Genomic DNA, 18,246 nt, shown 5'->3' on the forward strand with positions numbered 1-18,246 from the left:
AGGAGGAGGAAAAAGAGGAAGGGGAGGGAGAGGGGGAGGAGGAGAGGGAGGAGGAGAAGGAGGGAGGAGAGTAGGAGGAGGGGGGAAGAGGTGGGGAAAGAGGAGGGAGAAGAGAGGGAGGAGGGAGAGGAGGGGGAAGAGGAGAAGCAGCAGCTTGGCTCAGTGAAAAAAACCAGAGGTCGTGGGTTCTAATCCCGACTCCGCCGCCTGCCAGCTGTGTGATCTCGGGCCGGTCACTTCCCCTCTCTGTGCCTCAGTGACCTGCTGTGTAAAGTGAGGATGAAGCCGGCGAGCGCCCAGCCGCTGAGCTTGCGCGGCCCCCAGCGCCGGGCACGTAGTAAGCGCGGAAGAAACGCCGCCCTTCTGCGGCTTGTTATCGAGAGCGAGGAGGTGGGGCGTCCCGGCCCCGGCCCCGGCCCCGGCCAATCGGCGGGCGAGGCTCGGCCCCGCCCCCGGCCCCCGGCCAATGGGCGCGCGGCTCCCGGCCGCGGCCCCGCCCCCCCGGGCCGGCCCCTAGAAATAGCGCGCCGGGGGGCCGCGCCCGCCACTGCCCCGCTGGCGCAGGACCGGCCCGCGCTCGCCGCTTCGCTAAGCGCTGCGCTGAGCGCTCCGCCCCCGGGGACCATGATCGTGGACAAGGCGGCCGACGACGGTGCGCCCGACGGCGCGTCCGGGGGGCTCCTGCTGCTCAGCAGCCCGCTCAACCTGGCCTTCTTCTACGGGACCGGGACCGGGACCGGGTCCGGGTCCGGGACCGGGACCGGGGGGCAGCCGACCCCCGGGCCCGCCGAGCCCGCCGAGCCCTCCAACCCCTCCAACCCCTCCAACCCTCCGTCCCCCGCCTCCTCCTCCGCCCCGTCCCCGACCTCCTCCTCCTCCTCCCCTCCTCTCCCCTCCGAGACGCGGCCCCGGGCCTCCGGACCACGAGCGGACCGTCCAGCAGGTAGCCCGGCCGCGGGGGGGACGCCCGGAGGGGCACCTGGAGGAGGAGGAGGCGGGGACGGGAGGAGGGGAGGGTTACCGCTGAACCCTCTTTCCTCCTCCCTCTGAATAATGTCGGTATGTGTTGAGCGCTTAGCACAGTGCCTGGCACATAGTAAGCGCTTAACCAACGCCGTTATCTACGTGCAGAGCACTGTGCTAAGCGCTGGGGGAGAGGCGGGGTCATCGGGTGGTCCCACGTGAGGCTCACGGTCTTCATCCCCCTTTTACAGATGAGATAAGTGAGGCCCGGAGAAGTGACTGGCCCACGGTCACCCAGCTGACAAGGGGCAGAGCCGGAGTCGAACTCGTGACTTCTGACTCCCAAACCCGGGCTCTTTTCAGTGAGCCGCGCTGCTTCCCCTTTTCGGATGATTGTGCTGTTGCTATTGTCGTTAGTGTCGTTATACTGAGGACGCTGGGATCTGTTAAGCGCTTACTGGGTGCCAAGCACTGCTCTAAGCGCTGGGAGGATATAAGGTGATGGGGGGGGGCGGGGAGTGGGGAGGCGCTCCCAGCCTTCATCCCCTTTGGGCAGCCGAGGTCACTGAGGTCCAGAGAAGTGAAGGGGCTTGGTCAGGGTCACCCAGCTGACAAGCGGCCGAGTCGGGATTTGAACCCACAACCTCTGACTCCCAAGCCCGGGCTCTTTCCATTGGGCCGCGCTGCTTCTCTAGTAGTGTTACTACCGTTTTCTGGTTTGGGGTGAGTTTTTACTTATGTGCCAGGCACCGTGCTAAGCGCTGGGGTGCCCATCTTCTAAACTGTCGTTGGGTGGGGATTGTCTCTGTTGCCGAATTGTACTTTCAAAGCGCTTAGTACACTCCTCCGCTCACAGTGGGCGCTCAGTAAATACGATTGAATGAATAAATGAATACCAGCTTATCAGGTTGGACGCAGTCCCTGCCCCGCCCGGGACACAGAACTCAAGTGACTTTCTTTTCTTCCATATGGTATTTGTTGAGTGCTTACTCGGTGCCAGGCGCTGTACTAAGCGCTGGGTTGGATAAAAGCTAATCAGGTTGGACACAGTCCCTGTCCCACATGGGGCTCACGGTCTTCAACCCCCTTTTTCAGATGTGGGAACTGGGGTACAGAGAAGCCAAGTGACTTTCTTTTCCTCCATATGGTATTTGTTAAGCGCTTACTGGGTGCCAGGCACTGTACTAAGCACTTAAGGTGGATACGGTCCCTGTCCCACCTGGGCCTCACAGTCTTTAATCCTCATTTGAGAGATGAGGAAACGGAGGCACCAAGAAGTGAAATGACCTGCCCAAGGTCCACGGCGGATGGGTGGTGGAGCCGGGATGAGAACCCAGGGCCTTCCGACTGCCAGGCCCGTGCTCTATCCACTAGACCACACGGCTTCTCATTATTCCTTTCAGTCGGTGGTAGTGAGAGCTCACTGCGGGCAGACTCGAATGCATCACAGTTGGTGGCTGTGTTATTGGTCAAGCGCTTGGACTGTGCTGAGCGCTGGGGTAGATATAGGGTGGTCGGATCAGCTACAGTCCCTCACTCTGAGCCTTAGAGGGATGAAGAATAGTTTGGGGTGTTTTTTTTTCTAAATCCCCATTTTACAGATGAGAAAAGGGAGGTACAGAGGGGTTAAGGGACTAGTCCAAGACTAGTCCAGGCAGGCAATATTAGCCGAGCTGGGCTGAGAACTCGGGTCTCCTGACTCCCAGCCCTGTGCTCTTCCCACCAAGCCACCCTGCTTTTTACTCCCTTGTTTAAAAGCAACCTCCTCGCCCCCAAATCGCCCTCGGCCTGTCGGGCCCTGGCCAAGTCCCTGGGTGTGAGAGCCGCACCCCGGATCTGAGCCCAGGAGTCCTCTCCTCCCCCCGGGACCCGGCTCTTTCCTTTGGAGAGATCGGGGCGAGCTCCGTCTTGGCTGGGATCCGAAGCCTGTTGCAATCGCTCCAGGTTTTGTTCCCTTCTTGGCTGTCAAACTCCCGGAGGAGGGATGAGGAAGGATGAGTGCACTGATGAGTCAGATGATGGAGCGCTTACTATGTGCGGAGCACTGTCTTCTGCACTGTTGTTCAGAGGGACCGAGTAGCAGAGATGCCCTTAACCCCCAAGAGCTTGGGAATGTCTCCAGCCAACATCTCCGGGATACTGGGGGTTTCTGGGGGGTTTGACAATCGCGTGTAGTGTGAGTCTCCTTACAGCTGGGCCTGCCAACTCCAGCAGCAGTCAATCAGTGGTATTTATTGAGCGCTTCCTATGTGCAGAGCACTGTACTAACCCTTGGGAGAGTATCATTCGACAGAGTTAGCATTCACAGTCCCTGCCCATAAGGAGTTTACAATCTAGAGGGGAAGACAGGTGTTAAATGTAAATAAATATGTAATTTAGAATGTGTGATTTAAGAGAAAATGCATCCCTTTCTTTTGACTTTCATTCTCACGGGGCACAGGATGTTTTTTCTCTCTGATTTCTTAGGGAAGAATTAGTTCTTGGCGGAGCACTGTGGGGTTGATGATATTCTTCAAAACACGGCAGCCGATTCAAATTTGGATTCGATACGTTTAGTTCCATAACCGTCCCTCTTCCCACCCCGAGGTCGCGTTTTGTAAACTGCGTGTCTGTGTCTCACAGAGTGTGTCCAGAAACTCAGCTCCAAGTGTTTAATTCTTGAGGATTAAAGGAAAAGAAAGACCCTCAGTAGTTCTGTTTGACCCCCCTGCCGTATGGCAGGAGTTACTGGTGTTGGATGGTGATGGTGTTTGGAAATTTAAGGACTTGCATATTTTAGTTCTGGCCTCCAGAAAGCCAATGGTAATCAACCATAGGGGAGTACGGTGTACAGTGCTCTGCACACAGTAAGCTCTCAATAAGTACGATTGAATGAACAGCCGAAAGTAAAAACTGTCCCCGTCCTGTACCGAAGCCAATCACCCAGCGCCTATTTGCCCAGTAGGAACTCAGACGAGGGTTTAGATCCCGGTGGTATTTCCCTACAGTTATTTTTTTTTAATTGTTGTTGTTAAAAAAACAAAGTCTTATATGTTGAAATTATGCTTTTTAAACTTCCTGCCCTCCTTCAAGTTAAGTGTTTGTAGCTCCCACTTCCTGGCTCAAAGCTTGTTTGTTTGGGAGCAGACTTTTTTCCAAGGGGGGGATGACACAGTATCGGTCAGAAGTGGAATGCTAGAGTCATTCTCTCCACTTTAAAACATTTTCAAGTTTTCCTTAAAAGTAGTCTTAGATCTCTCACTGCCTTTTTTTTTCTTTTGCTTGGGAGACAAACAGAATTCATTTTTGAAAAAAACATCAGAGGGGAAAAGTGTGTGTGTGACTCCTAAGGTAGTAATGTCATTTGTCAGCTATGTGCAAAACTTAATGAATAGGAGGAAGTGCTAGAGAGTAAATCCAAACTCTGGTCGGTTTTTGATGATTGGGAAGATTAAAGGAAATTCAGTGAAGTTCATCCTATGTTCTCCAGAATCGGGTAGAAATAACACACCGTTAATCTCTTTTTGTGAGCCTCGTATTGCTGTTTATTTGCAGAGCTCAGGGTTCTTTCCTGGTCAATCTCATTAATTACCGCAACAGCTTAGCGAGCCATGAGACTAGCCCTTTTTTATCCATGGGCTCACAATGTGAAACAATACTGCTTTTTAGTCATTCAAGAGGCTAGTCTCCTTGGTGTGAGGAGCAGGACGAATTATAATAATCTTTGGGGTTTTTTTCATTGTTTTTCTAAATAGCTGAAAACCATATGGGGAGTGGAAGACAACAGAGAGGACCCTTCCAAGGAGTTCGTGTGAAAAACTCAGTGAAAGAGCTCCTCTTGCACATTAGAAATAATAAGCAGATGTCCTCTGGCCGAACTGTGGATGATTTCAAGGTAATTTGATTTCGGTGCCATAGGCTTAAATGGGGAAAGGTCGGGAGGATGAATCGTACGGCTGATTTGGCAGAAAGCGTAGCACGATTTAATTTGGGGAGAGGGTGTGGAAGGCTTCATTCTGTTTAGGGCGAGACTAAAGAAGTAGTTGAACAGGCTGGCAGTGATGGGATAAAGAAAAAGAACGTTGTTGATAAGGGTGTTTCTTAAACTCTTACTCCACGCTAAACCCTCGGATAGACTCAAGATCATTAGATCGGGCACAGTTGAAGAGGGAGGGAGAACAGGTATTTTACTCCCCATTTTACAGTTGAGGAAGCCGAAGTGCAGGGAAGATTAGTGGCCGAGTAGGGATTAGAGCCCAGGTCTCCTGATTCCCAGTCCCGTGCTCTTCCACTAGGCCACACTGCTTCTCTTGTCTATAAAATGGTAAGGACTTGTAGTGCGGGGGCCGGGGAGTCTGGGTAATCACCCACCCAGTTGAGGCGCAGGAGTGTACTTTAAGGAAAAATCTTGTCTGAAACACAAATGTCATTTGTCCTTTTCCTTCCTAGGTTCAAGGCACAGTGAACTTTGAGCAGTTTGCAGGTACAAGATCTTCTTATGCGTGTATTTGATAAGGGCCTCGGTGTAAGAGCAGTCATTTTATAATGACCGGTAAAATTTTTTGGAAACTCATTCTAAATTCCTTTCGATGGTGCAGAGCTGAAGAACATATTAGCCCACGGCGGGAAAAGGAAAGCACCCGAGTCCGCCTCTGATGGACCAACTTGCAAAAGACCGGCTCCTTGGCTCTCGCAGTTTTTGGTAAAGAGTTTTACTTTCCTGTTTGGCGGACTAACCTCTATTATTGTTCCGTTTCAGAAGGAAGTATGTTTCATAATGTCTCTCTTTCCCCAGACGCCGCCCCAAACTCCAACTCCTGTGGAGAGCATGGAAGATGGCCACAACAACAACGAATCCAAGCCCGAGGCCGGCGCCGACCTGCTCCAGAACATTATAAACATCAAGAACGAATCCAGCCCCGTTTCCCTGCACACCGTGCAAGTCAACTGGAACAGCCCCGTGATTCACAACCAGAATTCACCGGGGGAGCACCATCACGACTTCCACGGCGGACCGGTCTTCTCGCCGCCTCAGAAGTACCAACCTTTCCAAGCGGGCAGCCCCTCCCACGTCTCGGAGCCATCTCAGCTCTATCCGTTCGCTTCCCCACAGAGGCAGGACATGCAGCAGCCGCCTCATTATACTCCCGGCTCAGCCCTGGAGTGCAGTCCTTATTCGGGCAGTTCTCAGTCCCCCAACTACGAACCCAACCCGTTCGACGGTCAGGACCTGCAGTATTTTTGGTCCCAGAGCTTTGCGTCTTTCCTGAACGGGCCCGGAGAGTCCGAGGGCCTGACCGTACCCGGCCAAGGGCCGGCCGGCGCCCGGCAGCCGCACGAGACCACCGGTCAGGACTTCGGCCTGATGTCGAACGACAGCTGCGAATCCCTGGGCTTGTCGACCGCGTTAAATGTCTCCCTGCAACCCCAGGCCGTCCCCGGAAATACAATGACCACGACCCAGCTGGGCAAGTCGTTCTTCCAGTGGCAGGTGGAGCAGGAAGAAAACAAGCTGGCCAACATCTCCCAAGAGCACTTTGTTGCAAAAGATTCAGACGGTGACACGTGAGTGGAACTTTGCTTCTGCACGGTCTGTGGCGATCACCAGTTGGGGGATCCAGAACTCCTTTTCAGTCGACTGTGGGGTGGTATCTGACTGGGGGGCGTGGAGCAATCCATTATTCGTTCATTCAGTCGGATTTATCGAGCGGTTACCGTGTGCCGAGCGCTAGACTGAGCGCTTGGGAGAGTGCGATCTAACAATCGAGAGACACGTTCCCTGCCCACAACCAGCTCACGGACTAGACACGCTCACAGACTGACACGCAGAATCTGGGATGGAGTAGTTCCATCGATATCCAGATGACTAAAATTAGGCTGCATTCTGCATACGCAGGGGCCAGCATAGAGTCCCCCTCTGTGTCTCCATCAGAAAAGATGCCTCAAAGATTTTGTTTTTTCTTTTTCTTTTCTCCCACTAGATTCCTTCACATCTCTGTCGCCCAAGGACGAAGAGCCCTCTCCTACGTCCTGGCGAGGAAGATGCGGGCTCTTCATATGCTGGATATCAAAGAGCACAACGGTCAGGTGAGGCATTTGATGATAGTCTGGACTTTCAAAAGCAAAACCAGTTCGCCGGCTGTTCTTCAGGTGACATCTCTTCCAAGAGGCCTTCCCCGATTAAGCCCTCTCCCCCGACTCACTCTCTCTCCTGCGTCATCTATGTTCTTGGATCTGTGACCTTTGGGCATTTGATATTTGCCCCGCCCCTCCAGCCCCACAGCAGTTGTGTGCATATCTTTGTTATATTTTTTGAATTACTTGTTTATTAATGTCTGTCTCCCCCTCTAGACTGAAAGCTTGTTATGGACAGGAAACGTGTCTGTTTACTGTTGTCCTCTCCCAAGCGCTCAGTACAGTGCTCTGCACCTGGTGAGCACTCAGTAAATACCACTGAGTATTTAAAAGCTGGTGGTGTCTAGTTCAGCTAAGAACTCAAGTCTCAGACTAAAGCAGTGTTAATTTAGAGGTGTTTGAGCTGGCCAGCATTCATCTTGACAAATGAAAAGTGATTTTTTTTTCACCAGGGAATAATCTTATGCTAGTCAGGTTCTACCACCTAAATTTGTCCTAGCTTCCTGGTTTTTTTTTAATAAGGACTGGTTATTAGAGAGTTTGTTTTCTTTGAGTGAGCTTTTTTTTTTCCCAAAAAGGTATTTCCTGTTATTATCTTGGCAGGTGGTAAGCCAAAGCATTTCTTTCTTTTCTTTCCCCCACCCCACCCCACCTCTTACACCTGCAGAGTGCTTTTCAAGTAGCCGTGGCTGCCAATCAGCACCTCATTGTGCAAGACCTCGTGAACCTCGGGGCCCAGGTGAATACCACGGATTGCTGGGGGAGGACACCGTTGCACGTCTGTGCCGAAAAGGGCCACTCGCAAGTCCTGCAGGTAAAGAAACAGGTCATCCCTTGGAGTCTTCTCTCGGGTACAGCCCCCTTTCATTTCACATTTCTGGACCCGTCGTTCCGTGTGTGCCCCTGAGACGTATCTCCCTTCTGTCTGTGCAGGCGATCCAGAAGGGCGCTATCAGGAGTAATCAATTTGTGGATCTCGAAGCCACCAACTACGACGGTGAGGACTGTGCAATTTAATCTGGGAGCGATTGCTGTGGTCGTCGGTGCTTAGCAGGCTCCGCTTTTCTTGAATAGTGACCCAGAAGGGAAGAAGAGTGTTGAAGCAATAATTTTTTTTTTTTTTTTTGAGGGGGTGAGGTGACACCTACATGGTAATCGCAGATGGAGTGCTTTCTGCTCCAGATGAGACCTTTGTTGGTTTCTGGAGAGACTGATGGGGGAATTATGTAGGAGGTGGTCATGGGAAAACAACCTTGACTAAAACGGATTATATTTAATAATGAAAAGAACTTACCAGGGTGTTTTCATCTCTACAGAAGCCCTGCCCAGTCACCTTTAAGTCAGAGCTCCCAGGAGAATACACTTTTAAATGATCTTATAAATGACTCTACTTCTCTTCAGGGACCATGTCTAATTCCCACCTGTGTATTCTTTCCCAGCGCTTAGTACAGCACTCTGCACACAGTAAGCGTGGAACGAATATGATTTACTACTACCTTATTCATTATTTGTATCTTAAAATGCCCATAGCACCATATTTCTTTATCCTCTTTTTAAACACCTCCCAGTCTGACCCCAAAAGACCTCAGACTTCCTTTGCGCTATCTTTAGTAGTGGAGGTGAAGTGGAGTCTATGAAGTGGTTTGAGGGCCGACGCTTCCAAAGACGGGCCTGGCTGTGGGAAATGCGGTTGTGCTTCAAGATGAAGCACACTGGAAGTCTTCTGACAAACGTTTTGCTTCTGGCTCACAGTTCTCTCTCTGGCTCTCTCTTTTAGGCTTGACAGCTCTCCACTGCGCTGTGGTGGCTCACAATGCCGTGGTTCACGAGCTACAGACCAATCAACAACCTCATTCGCCTGAGGTGCAGGAGCTGCTGCTGAAGAACAAAAGCTTAGTCGACACGATCAAGTGTCTGATTCAGATGGGAGCCACCGTGGAGGCTCGGGTAAGTTCCCAGGTCGAGCTGAAATCGGACTCCGAGGTTAGGCAGGAGAGAGGGAAACTGCCCTAAACTCCGAGGTGTTTCTGAGCTCTCCGAAGGAGCACTTGGGAATATGCCGGACAGGTCCTGTACTTGATAAAACAGAGAGGTCCTTTCCGATGAACTCCTGCCCTGAGGGTCAGAGTCCAAATGCCTGCATTAGACTCGCCTCAGGCCGCAGTCATTCAGTCAGCCAATCGTATTTGGGTGCTTACTGTGTGCAGAGCACAACTGAGCCCTTGGGAGAGTACAATATAACCGTAAAACATTATATTAGACACATTCCCTGCCCACAATGAGTTTACAGTCTAGAGGAGAGAAGCACGTGGCCTAGTGGATAGAGCACGGGCCTGGGGGTCAGAAGGACCTGGTTCTAACCCGAATCCTCCACTTGTCCGCTTGTGAACTCGGGCAAGTCACACCACTTCCCTGTGCCGCAGTAGCATCATCTGTAAAACGAGGATTAAGAACTGTGAATCCTGTGGGGGACAGGGATGGTGTCCAAGCCACTTTTGCTAGTAATCACCCTGGGGCTTAGTACGGGGCCTGGCGCATAGTAAGCACTTAACAAATACCGATTATTATCATTAGACCGTTCTTCGTTTACAATTTCGAGATGGGAATTTCTCTTAAATTTGTCGTTCGGTCTCTGGACGTGCACAGCCAAGGTGGTACAGTTAGCAGGTGTCAGTCTTGTCGGCCACACCCACCGCTCATGGATCAAATTCACGGCCAGGATCTTGAGCTTCAACCCAGGACAGTTGTGGAGCTGAGTGGTGAACGAGGGAGATACTTTTCCCCGCCCTTGGGATTCTTCCTTTAGCTGTGGGAAGGCACTGTTTAGACAACTGTGAGCCCCATGTGGGACACGATAATAATAATTGTGGTATTTGTTAAGCACTTACTATGTGCCAGGCACTAGCGAATGAGGTTGGACCCGGTCCCTGTCCCACGTGGGGCTCCCAGTCTCGATCCCCATCTTAGAGATGAGGTGACCGAGGCCCAGAGAAGTCAAGTGACGTGCCCAAGGTCACCGTGTCCAACCTTGTCTCTACCCCAGCGCTTAGTACAGTGCCTGGCACAGACTAAGTGCTTAACAGATACCATTAGGCAAAGGCAGTTCTCAAGCGCGCTCTTGTCCATCCTTCTTTCCGGCCAGGACCGCAAAAGCGGCCGCACGGCTCTGCACTTGGCAGCCGAAGAGGCCAACCTGGAACTCATCCGTCTCTTTGTGGAGCTGCCCAGCTGCCTCTCGTTCGTAAACGCCAAGGTAATTTCCGGGGAAGGGCCGGGAACAAGTGCACTCTTCCCCAGTCGGGGCCGCAAGCACCTTGGCCGCTTCCCGTGACTGACGAGTGGTTTCTCGCCCCTACCCCCCACCAGGCCTATAACGGTAACACTGCTCTCCACGTGGCGGCCAGCCTGCAGTACCGAGTGACTCAGCTGGACGCCGTACGCCTGCTGATGAGGAAAGGGGCCGATCCGAGCACCAGAAACTTAGAGAACGAGCAGCCGGTACACCTAGTCCCGGATGGCCCGGTGGGAGAACAGGTAAGCTGGAAACCCGGTGTGAGATTTGGGAGAGGAGAGGCTCTAGGGAATAGGGGAGCTTGCCCCCGGGGGACGAGGCGGACGACGTGGTCTGGTGGGCAGAACGGAGAAATGGGAATCGGGAGACCTGCGTTCCGGGCCCAGCCCTGCTGAGTGACCCTGGGCAAGTCACTGAAGCTTCCTGTCTCAGTTTCCCACGGAATCAAATAGATTTTGAGCTCCGGGTGGGACGGGAACTCTGTCCGATCTGCTGATCGATCATTGGCTTCTATTGAGCGCTTACCATTTGCAGAGCACTGTGCTAAGCATTTGGGAGGATCTAGCAGAGTTGGGAGGTTCTAGCTCTGAGCTGAGTTGGCAAGGTTAGTTGGGTCGGATGGATAGCAAGACTTGGTGGCTGGGGAGAGGAGAGAGAGAAGCCATTCTCTTCTCTAGCTTTTAGGCCCCAAAGTAATGACCTTAAGACGGGACAAACTGGCAACTTCTTTCCCCCTCCCCACAATTTGCTACTTGCACAGATCCCTTTCAAGCAAGAGCATGAATTTCTATGGTAACCTCTTTCCAAAACAAGATACTTTGGGTGTGGCGAATGAGCAATAGTTCTTAAACAGTCTGACTGTATTAGTGTAGTATTACATCCGTGCCATTTGCTTTTTTAAACACTGGGAAGGGGGCCATGCAAGCAACTTAAAAAGTTTCATTTTCTTACGTTTCTGAAGTGACGTCATGTAAATGCCACCTGAGCGTTGACTAGCCATTTGAGCAGTTAAAGCGAAGTTTAGAAAATAAAGGGATATAATCCTCCTTGGGAATTTTAATAGGTCCTATTTCCTTGCGTGCCCTTGTTTTTGGTTGTAAAAGAGAACTCTTAAAATAGCACACCTGATTACATAGAATCCATAAAATCTCTCAAGCGACTATAGTAAAGTTGCTTTTCTTCCTTATACACCCCCCCATTTTCTCCTGCCTGCAAGAGTGCTGTGTGATTGAAGGAGATTGGGATGCATGTGCTTAAATTTTCTATTTTCTTTTGCGGTTTTTTTTTTTGAAGTTTAATCAGCTTCGTGCAGCGTGAAATTTGGTTTTGACTTTTTTTTTTTCCCTTCCTCAGATCAGGCGTATCCTGAAGGGAAAGTCCGTCCAGCAAAGAGCACCGCCATATTAACTCCATGTAATTTGGAGGTTGAAGCCAACACTCACTGTCAGTTAGGCAGTCCTGATGTATCTGTAAATAGACCATTTGCCCTGTTAGGGTAAATGTAAGTTGTTTCTATGAAACAAAAGTATTTAGTTCACTATTATATAGTGGGTTATATTTTTAAAAAAATCGAATTCCTTTTAGCAGATTGGAATATTTCCTTCCCAGGTAGCTGGGGTCTTTGTCTAGATACCTGGACCCATTTATAGTAAAATAGACTTCCTTTAGGAGACTGTTTTTGGGTAGGAGTAATTGTACAGAAGACTTTTAAATTTCAGGCTATGAGCCAGAGATCGTTTTGTCATTACCAATGAAAAGTCAGATAATCGATCCATCTTTGCGGAGGATTTTGATCTAAAAGAGCCAAGTCGTAAAACTATTCTCGCGTGTCTTCCATCTGATTCACTCCAGTTGGTAATCGTTGGACTTTAAGAGGGTAAAGACGAGGTCCATGGTCAAAATTTGAGCTTTGCCAAGTGTACATAAAAATCATACATGCCTGAATTGGTGGCTGATGTCAAAGCATAGAATGTAAAGAAACAGTGGGTATTGCTGGTTATTAAACACGCCCAGCGGAGTTGCTGTTTAACCCCTTGTCAGATGTTTCCACAGAGGAGCTAAATGCAGGAGAGATGCATTTTGTTGGGAGATCTATCCAAATCAGAATGTAAATATGCTTTCTCACACAATGAGTGTGAGAAGCACCAGTGGCTGGTTTTAGAGGATGACACTCCCCTGCTCCTTTTCTTCAAAAACTTGCCATTTGTAAAATGTTTTGTTTGCTTCTCGGTCTTAATAGATAGAGCAAAAAGCCAGTCAATGATAAGTTTCATTGTTTTCCCCAATATTTTGTTCAAGTGCGTACTAATGCTGGGAATAATGTGTTTGTATCACAGAGGAAATAACCAATTGTAATTTTAATTTTTGTAATTATCGTGTTAATAGTCTTGGTTTTTTTTTCTTGAAATACTGCCTTCTCTCTGGGGCCTTCATTTAATCTGTACAGCTTTAATTGTACACTAATAATTTCTAATGGATATGGTCTCTTTAATGGCTTTATAATGGGAAGCATCACATATGACTTACCAGTCAGCTCTGTAACCAAGTATAATAATCCTTTTTAAAAGATACTCTTTGGTTTGATCACATTGTTTGACAAAGTATGTCTTGTGGACAAAAGTTAATTGTAAATGTTTGGTATCACTAAATGTCTTTGTGATGCATAAAGTGAAAAAGCACATTATCAGTAACATTTATGTAGTTTAAAATAAACTTGGTAATTCAGTAAGACTGTGCTGTGAAAGTGTGGGTGATTTTTTTTCCTTGCTCCCCGTCCCCTGAGCCGGGGCTGGAACAATGTATTTTCTTTAGTAATTAGAACCAGGATATACTTGGAGATAATAGAAGTCATTAAATCATTTTCTTAGCAAAAAGAATAAATAACCTGTAGGTGAGTTGGACAGGTTAATTCAAGCTGTAAATTATAGTGTGATTTCGTTGGGTCTCAGATTTGTTTTGTTTTGGTTTTTTTCCCCGAGTCCTTCGTTCCCATGGGAGAGGTGTGTCAATGTCTGCGTGTTGAGCGTCCGGGGAGAATGAACTAGCGACTGTTAGCCAGCCTCAGGGGAAGGGTTGATGCGGAGAAACGGGGAAGGGGAGGAATAGGTTCTAATTTCCGTCTCCTCCCAAAAAGCCGTTTCTGGGTACCCATTGGCCTGTGGTATTGTTCTAGGTCCTATATTACCTCCTCGATTCCAAGTTACTGTTGGGGATTTGTGGCTTTTCACTTTGATCATTAGACTTCAATCGTATTTATTGAGCGCTTACTACGTGCAGAGCACTGCACTAAACACTTGTGGGTAATACTAGATAACAGTACGTATTGAACACCCCTACGGGTGAGACACGGCACCAAGTCCCCTCAAACTCCCTCTCTGCACTTCCGTGCCAACTTCAAACTTTTGCTCTCACATCCTCTCTTGGAACATTATCTCCATTCCGGCTTACCCTTTCACTGCAGCGAGCATTCATCTAGGTATCCGTTTTTTCCTTTCCTCTCTGACCTGAAAGTCATTTTTGTGTCTTTCCCCTGCTAGACTGTGAGTACCTTGAGGGGAAGGGTCAATCGAGTGCTATTTGACTGCTTACACTGAACTAAGTGCTCGGGAGAGTACGATCCAACAACAGTGGTGAGGGACGTGTACCTTTCCCAGAACGAACTCACAGTCTAGAAGGGCAGTCAGACATCAATATAAATGAAGAATTTACGGGTGAGTACCAAGTGAGTCTTCTAACACTAATGGACCCTCCCAAGTGGCTGATGGTTAAAACCCAAGTGATTAATGGGTAGACAGTTGCTCACCTCACCTTAATCTCCACAGCAGTGACTGACTAAAGCAACTGATCTCAGACTCTGTTTTAAAGAGCACAGGCTGGGAATTAGAGGACCTGGGTTCTAATCCCAGCCCCTCCACTTGTCTGCTGGGGGACCTTGGGCAAGTCACATCACTGTGCGTCAGTTATCACACTTATAAAATAAGACTGAGCCCCATGTGACACACGGATTGTGTCCTACCTGATTAGCTTGTATCTACCTCAGCATTTAATACAGTGCCTGGCCCATAATAAGGCTTATACCAAATACCTTAAACTCCCCCACCCCCCCACCCCCAAAAAAGCAACCCAAAACTAGTTCACACAGGCAGTGGGCTTGTACTTGATCTCCTAGCTACATGATTTAAATAAATTTTTAATAATGCCTCGATATTCTTGTCATAATTTATCTTAAACCTCATTTTTATAAAATGCCCTTACGTCAATTTTTCATTTCATCCTTACAAAATCCCGGGGGTGGATTGGAGGCCTGTATCATGTTCCCTATTTTATAGAAGTGGAAACTGAAGAACAGAAAGGATGTCTCGCCTTAGGTCACCCAGCAGGCCATTGATGGCTGCATTAAGCCTGATTCCCTCCTCTGCATTCTTTCTAGGGGCTTAGCATAGTGTTCTGTTTAGAGTAAGTGATCATTAAATAGTTTCCTTATTATTGACATCCAAACCGGGGTGGGGCTCTTTCCACTGGCTCACATTGTCTCCCTTTGTCTTGAAGTGTAATTAAGGGCAGGGATTGATTATCAAGTTCTTAGTACAGTGCTCTGTACACAGATACTATTGAGTAATCGATCCACCATTCAACAGTGCCAGAATCCATGGAGGGTTTAATCTTCTTTATTGAGCCTTTACCGCAAGCAAGGCACTGTACCTAAAGAGCCTGGGAGAGCCCAATATATGACCATCTAAAAGTGGGTAGACACATTCCCTGCCAAAGGACCCATCTGGTGTGTGACTAGCTCAAAGTATTTCTCAAATGACTAGGTTATAAATAGAAGGACTTTGTCAATGGAGTGGAACTAGACCTCACGGCTCTGATATAGTAATAATTCTGGTATTTGTTAAGACCTCATTATGCATCAAGCACTGTTCTAAGTGCTGGGGAAGATACAAGATCAGCTCAGATACAGTCCCTGTCCCACAGGGGGATCAAAATCTAATTACTGAGGTAACTGAGGCCCAGAGAAGTTAAGTGACTTGCCTATCATCACACAGGAGGCACGTGGCACGCCTGGGATTAGAGCCCAGACTCTCTGACTCCCAGTGACCCAGAGATTTCCAATTTCAGCAGAGATCAGAGCCAACAAGCTTACTACTTACCTCTCCTCCCTTCTTTTCCTTCTGTCCAGACTCCAAAGTAGGTCATTCCCCAGACCTCTGGGTTAGGATGGTTTCCCCAAGCAGCTTCTGCCTCACTGTTCTAGGTAGCTAAACTTCAAAAGCATCTTATAGGAGTGCCTTTCTTGAGCTTGTGAGACATGAATAGGATAGATTTATGACACGGCCACCCCTCCCCGCGCCTCCACCCCACGTTGAATATTAGAATCTGAGAATTTATCTGCTGTGTGACCTTGGGCAAGTTACTTCACTTCTCTGTGCCTCAGTTACCTCATCTGTAAAATGGGGATTAAGACAGTGAGCGCTATGTGGGACAGAGACTGTGTCTGACCTAATTATCTAGTATCTGTCCCAGCACTTGGTTCAGTATTTGGCATATAGCAAGCATATTACTATCATTATTATGACAATTTTTTAATCATTAAGCCTATTTTAGCATTTTATCTCCTAGGCAGGAAGAAAGTTTTTTCCAACCGAAATCTCTCCTGCTTGTTCAGTCTTCAGTGGACAAGCAAAATAAGTGGTTAGCAATTACCCTTAACCCTTTTTCTCCAGATTGACTATACCAGTTCCTCTAACCTTTCTCTATTTTTCCATTTTTCCTCCTTGTGAATATTTTTGTCACTCTCCCGGACCCTCTTCGGTTTCTCCAGGTTCTTTTCAAAGTGAGGTGAGTCTAAGAAAGGCCTGAGCAGTGCAAATGGAAAGCATTCTTCTCCATTATTCCATGTCACCTTCTTTTTGGCAAACTTAAGCCTACTTTATTTTAACCACGCCATGTGGTTGACTCACATTCAGCCTGTGGTCACCTCTGATCCTCAGGTTATTTTCTAGTGTGTTTTCGTCTTTCCCCATCCTGCATTTATGTTTGTTTTTCTTCACTAGGGACAGTACTTACCCACGGCCCCGATGAATTTTGTCTGGTTAGCAATGGCCTTTTCCCCCCATGGTGTAGTTCATTTAATGATGGCATTTGTTAAACACTTACTCTGTGCCAAGCACTGTTCTAAGCATGAGGGGAGATACAAGGTTATCAGATTGTCCCAGGTGGGGCTCACAGTCTTAATCCCCATTTTACAGATGAGGGAACTGAGGCACGGATAATTGGATTAAGGCTGTGAGCCCCATGTGGGACATGGACTGTGTCCTACTTGATTAGCTTGTATCTACCCCAGTGCTTGGAACAGAGCTTGGTACATAATAAGCAGTTTACAAAAAGCACTAAAAAACCCCCACCAAAAACAAAACAAAGTCCATTTTATTTTCCAGGAATATTGTGAGGATAAATGAGACACTGTGTGTGGAAGTGCTTTGAGTTGTTTGGAAAAAAGGTCTTATGTTGTTATCATAACAGCCCCACTGTTTATCTTGCTAAGATACCTTGCTATGGAGGCTTTGTTTTTTTCAGGTGACAGAAGGTCAACTCTGTGTTCTGTAACAAGCAACATTTCAGGTGATTTCTATTCAAACAAAACAGACACAAAGCCACTAGAGCAGCCTGGCAACAAGTATTTGTTGAATGAGAACAGGGTGCTTAGCACTTCTCCAGGTAGTTGGGGAACAGTGTCAATGGTCCAGTGGATGGACGATATTTATTTGTTTCTGAACCAAGGCTACAACAAAACAAGTCAGGAGGGCTATATCACAGGCAACCCCTTGGGTCCTAAAGATGCCTCTCTGTAAAATCCAAAGAGAATTGTGTCCTTGCAGGTTGGGAGAAAAAGATGGCAGTTTTGCAGAATCAGGAGGGTGAATCAAGATGTCGAGAGCTAGTCAATGGGTAACTTAAAACTGTTCAATAAATAGGCAGGAGTCAAAACACATTTTTTCAAATGATCATTTCAGGTACCTCACTCCATCAGGTGTGGGCAGAGCACCGTACTAAATACTTAGGGGAATACAGTTTAAATGAGTCGGGTAGACGCGTTCTCTGCCCACAATCATCTTACCTCACTGCCCCTCCTCTGTTTTTCTCTCCCTCCCAAGTTTCCTTATGAGAACCTAGCAAGGTCAGCGAACTCCTCCGCGCCTCATGGAGTCACTACTGAATTTCTTTCAAGTCATCCATCTGACCCATTGATAGTCATTCTATTTTTGCCTTTGAGACGGGGCTTATTTTTATGCTATGTACACAGGAGCTCAGTAAATATCGATGATGTAGGCTAAGTATCATCCCAATCAAGAGGAGTTTGGGTAAATCGCTGGACAAAATGGTCCATGCTGGATTCTTACAAGAAAAGTTAGGCTGTCGAGAGGAGAGTTAAGAGGTGTTGGCTGGTCCATTCCTAACCAAGAGGAGGGATGCCTTCCAATCATTCATTCACTCATTCACTCGAATTTATTGACCACTTAGTGTGTGCCAAGCACTGTACTAAGCACTTGGGAGAGTACAGTATTACGATAATCAGACATATTCCCTATTCACAGTGAGCTTGAGGGCTAGACTAGAGCTTGCGGTCTATACCTGGTGCATTTGTAGGACTGTCAGCACATTGTGGGCAAGGAGCATATCTACCAACTCTATTGTATTGCACTCTCCCGACTGCTTAATACAGTGCTCTGCACACAATATGCACTCCATAAATAATAATAATAATAATGTTGGTATTTGTTAAGCGCTTACTATGTGCAGAGCACTGTTCTAAGCGCTGGGGTAGACACAGGGGAATCAGGTTGTCCCACGTGGGGCTCACAGTCTTAATCCCCATT

At 48.3% G+C, this 18,246-nt stretch overlaps 1 protein-coding gene across 1 annotated transcript; it reads left to right on the top strand.

Moving 5' to 3' along the window:
• Positions 1-849: 849 nt before the first annotated feature.
• NFKBIZ (NFKB inhibitor zeta) lies at positions 850-13,099 on the top strand. The gene is made up of 12 exons (XM_029082388.2): positions 850-943; positions 4,698-4,837; positions 5,392-5,425; positions 5,541-5,644; positions 5,738-6,507; positions 6,924-7,029; positions 7,745-7,891; positions 8,011-8,074; positions 8,855-9,024; positions 10,220-10,330; positions 10,444-10,611; positions 11,723-13,099. The coding sequence occupies exons 2-12, from the start codon at positions 4,709-4,711 to the stop codon at positions 11,774-11,776; spliced, it is 1,857 nt and encodes a 618-aa protein (XP_028938221.1). The 5' UTR covers positions 850-943; positions 4,698-4,708; the 3' UTR covers positions 11,777-13,099.
• The last annotated feature ends 5,147 nt before the right edge of the window (positions 13,100-18,246 follow it).

This window comes from Ornithorhynchus anatinus, chromosome 17 (genome assembly GCF_004115215.2).
Source record: "Ornithorhynchus anatinus isolate Pmale09 chromosome 17, mOrnAna1.pri.v4, whole genome shotgun sequence".
Taxonomy (NCBI): Eukaryota; Metazoa; Chordata; class Mammalia; order Monotremata; family Ornithorhynchidae; genus Ornithorhynchus; species Ornithorhynchus anatinus.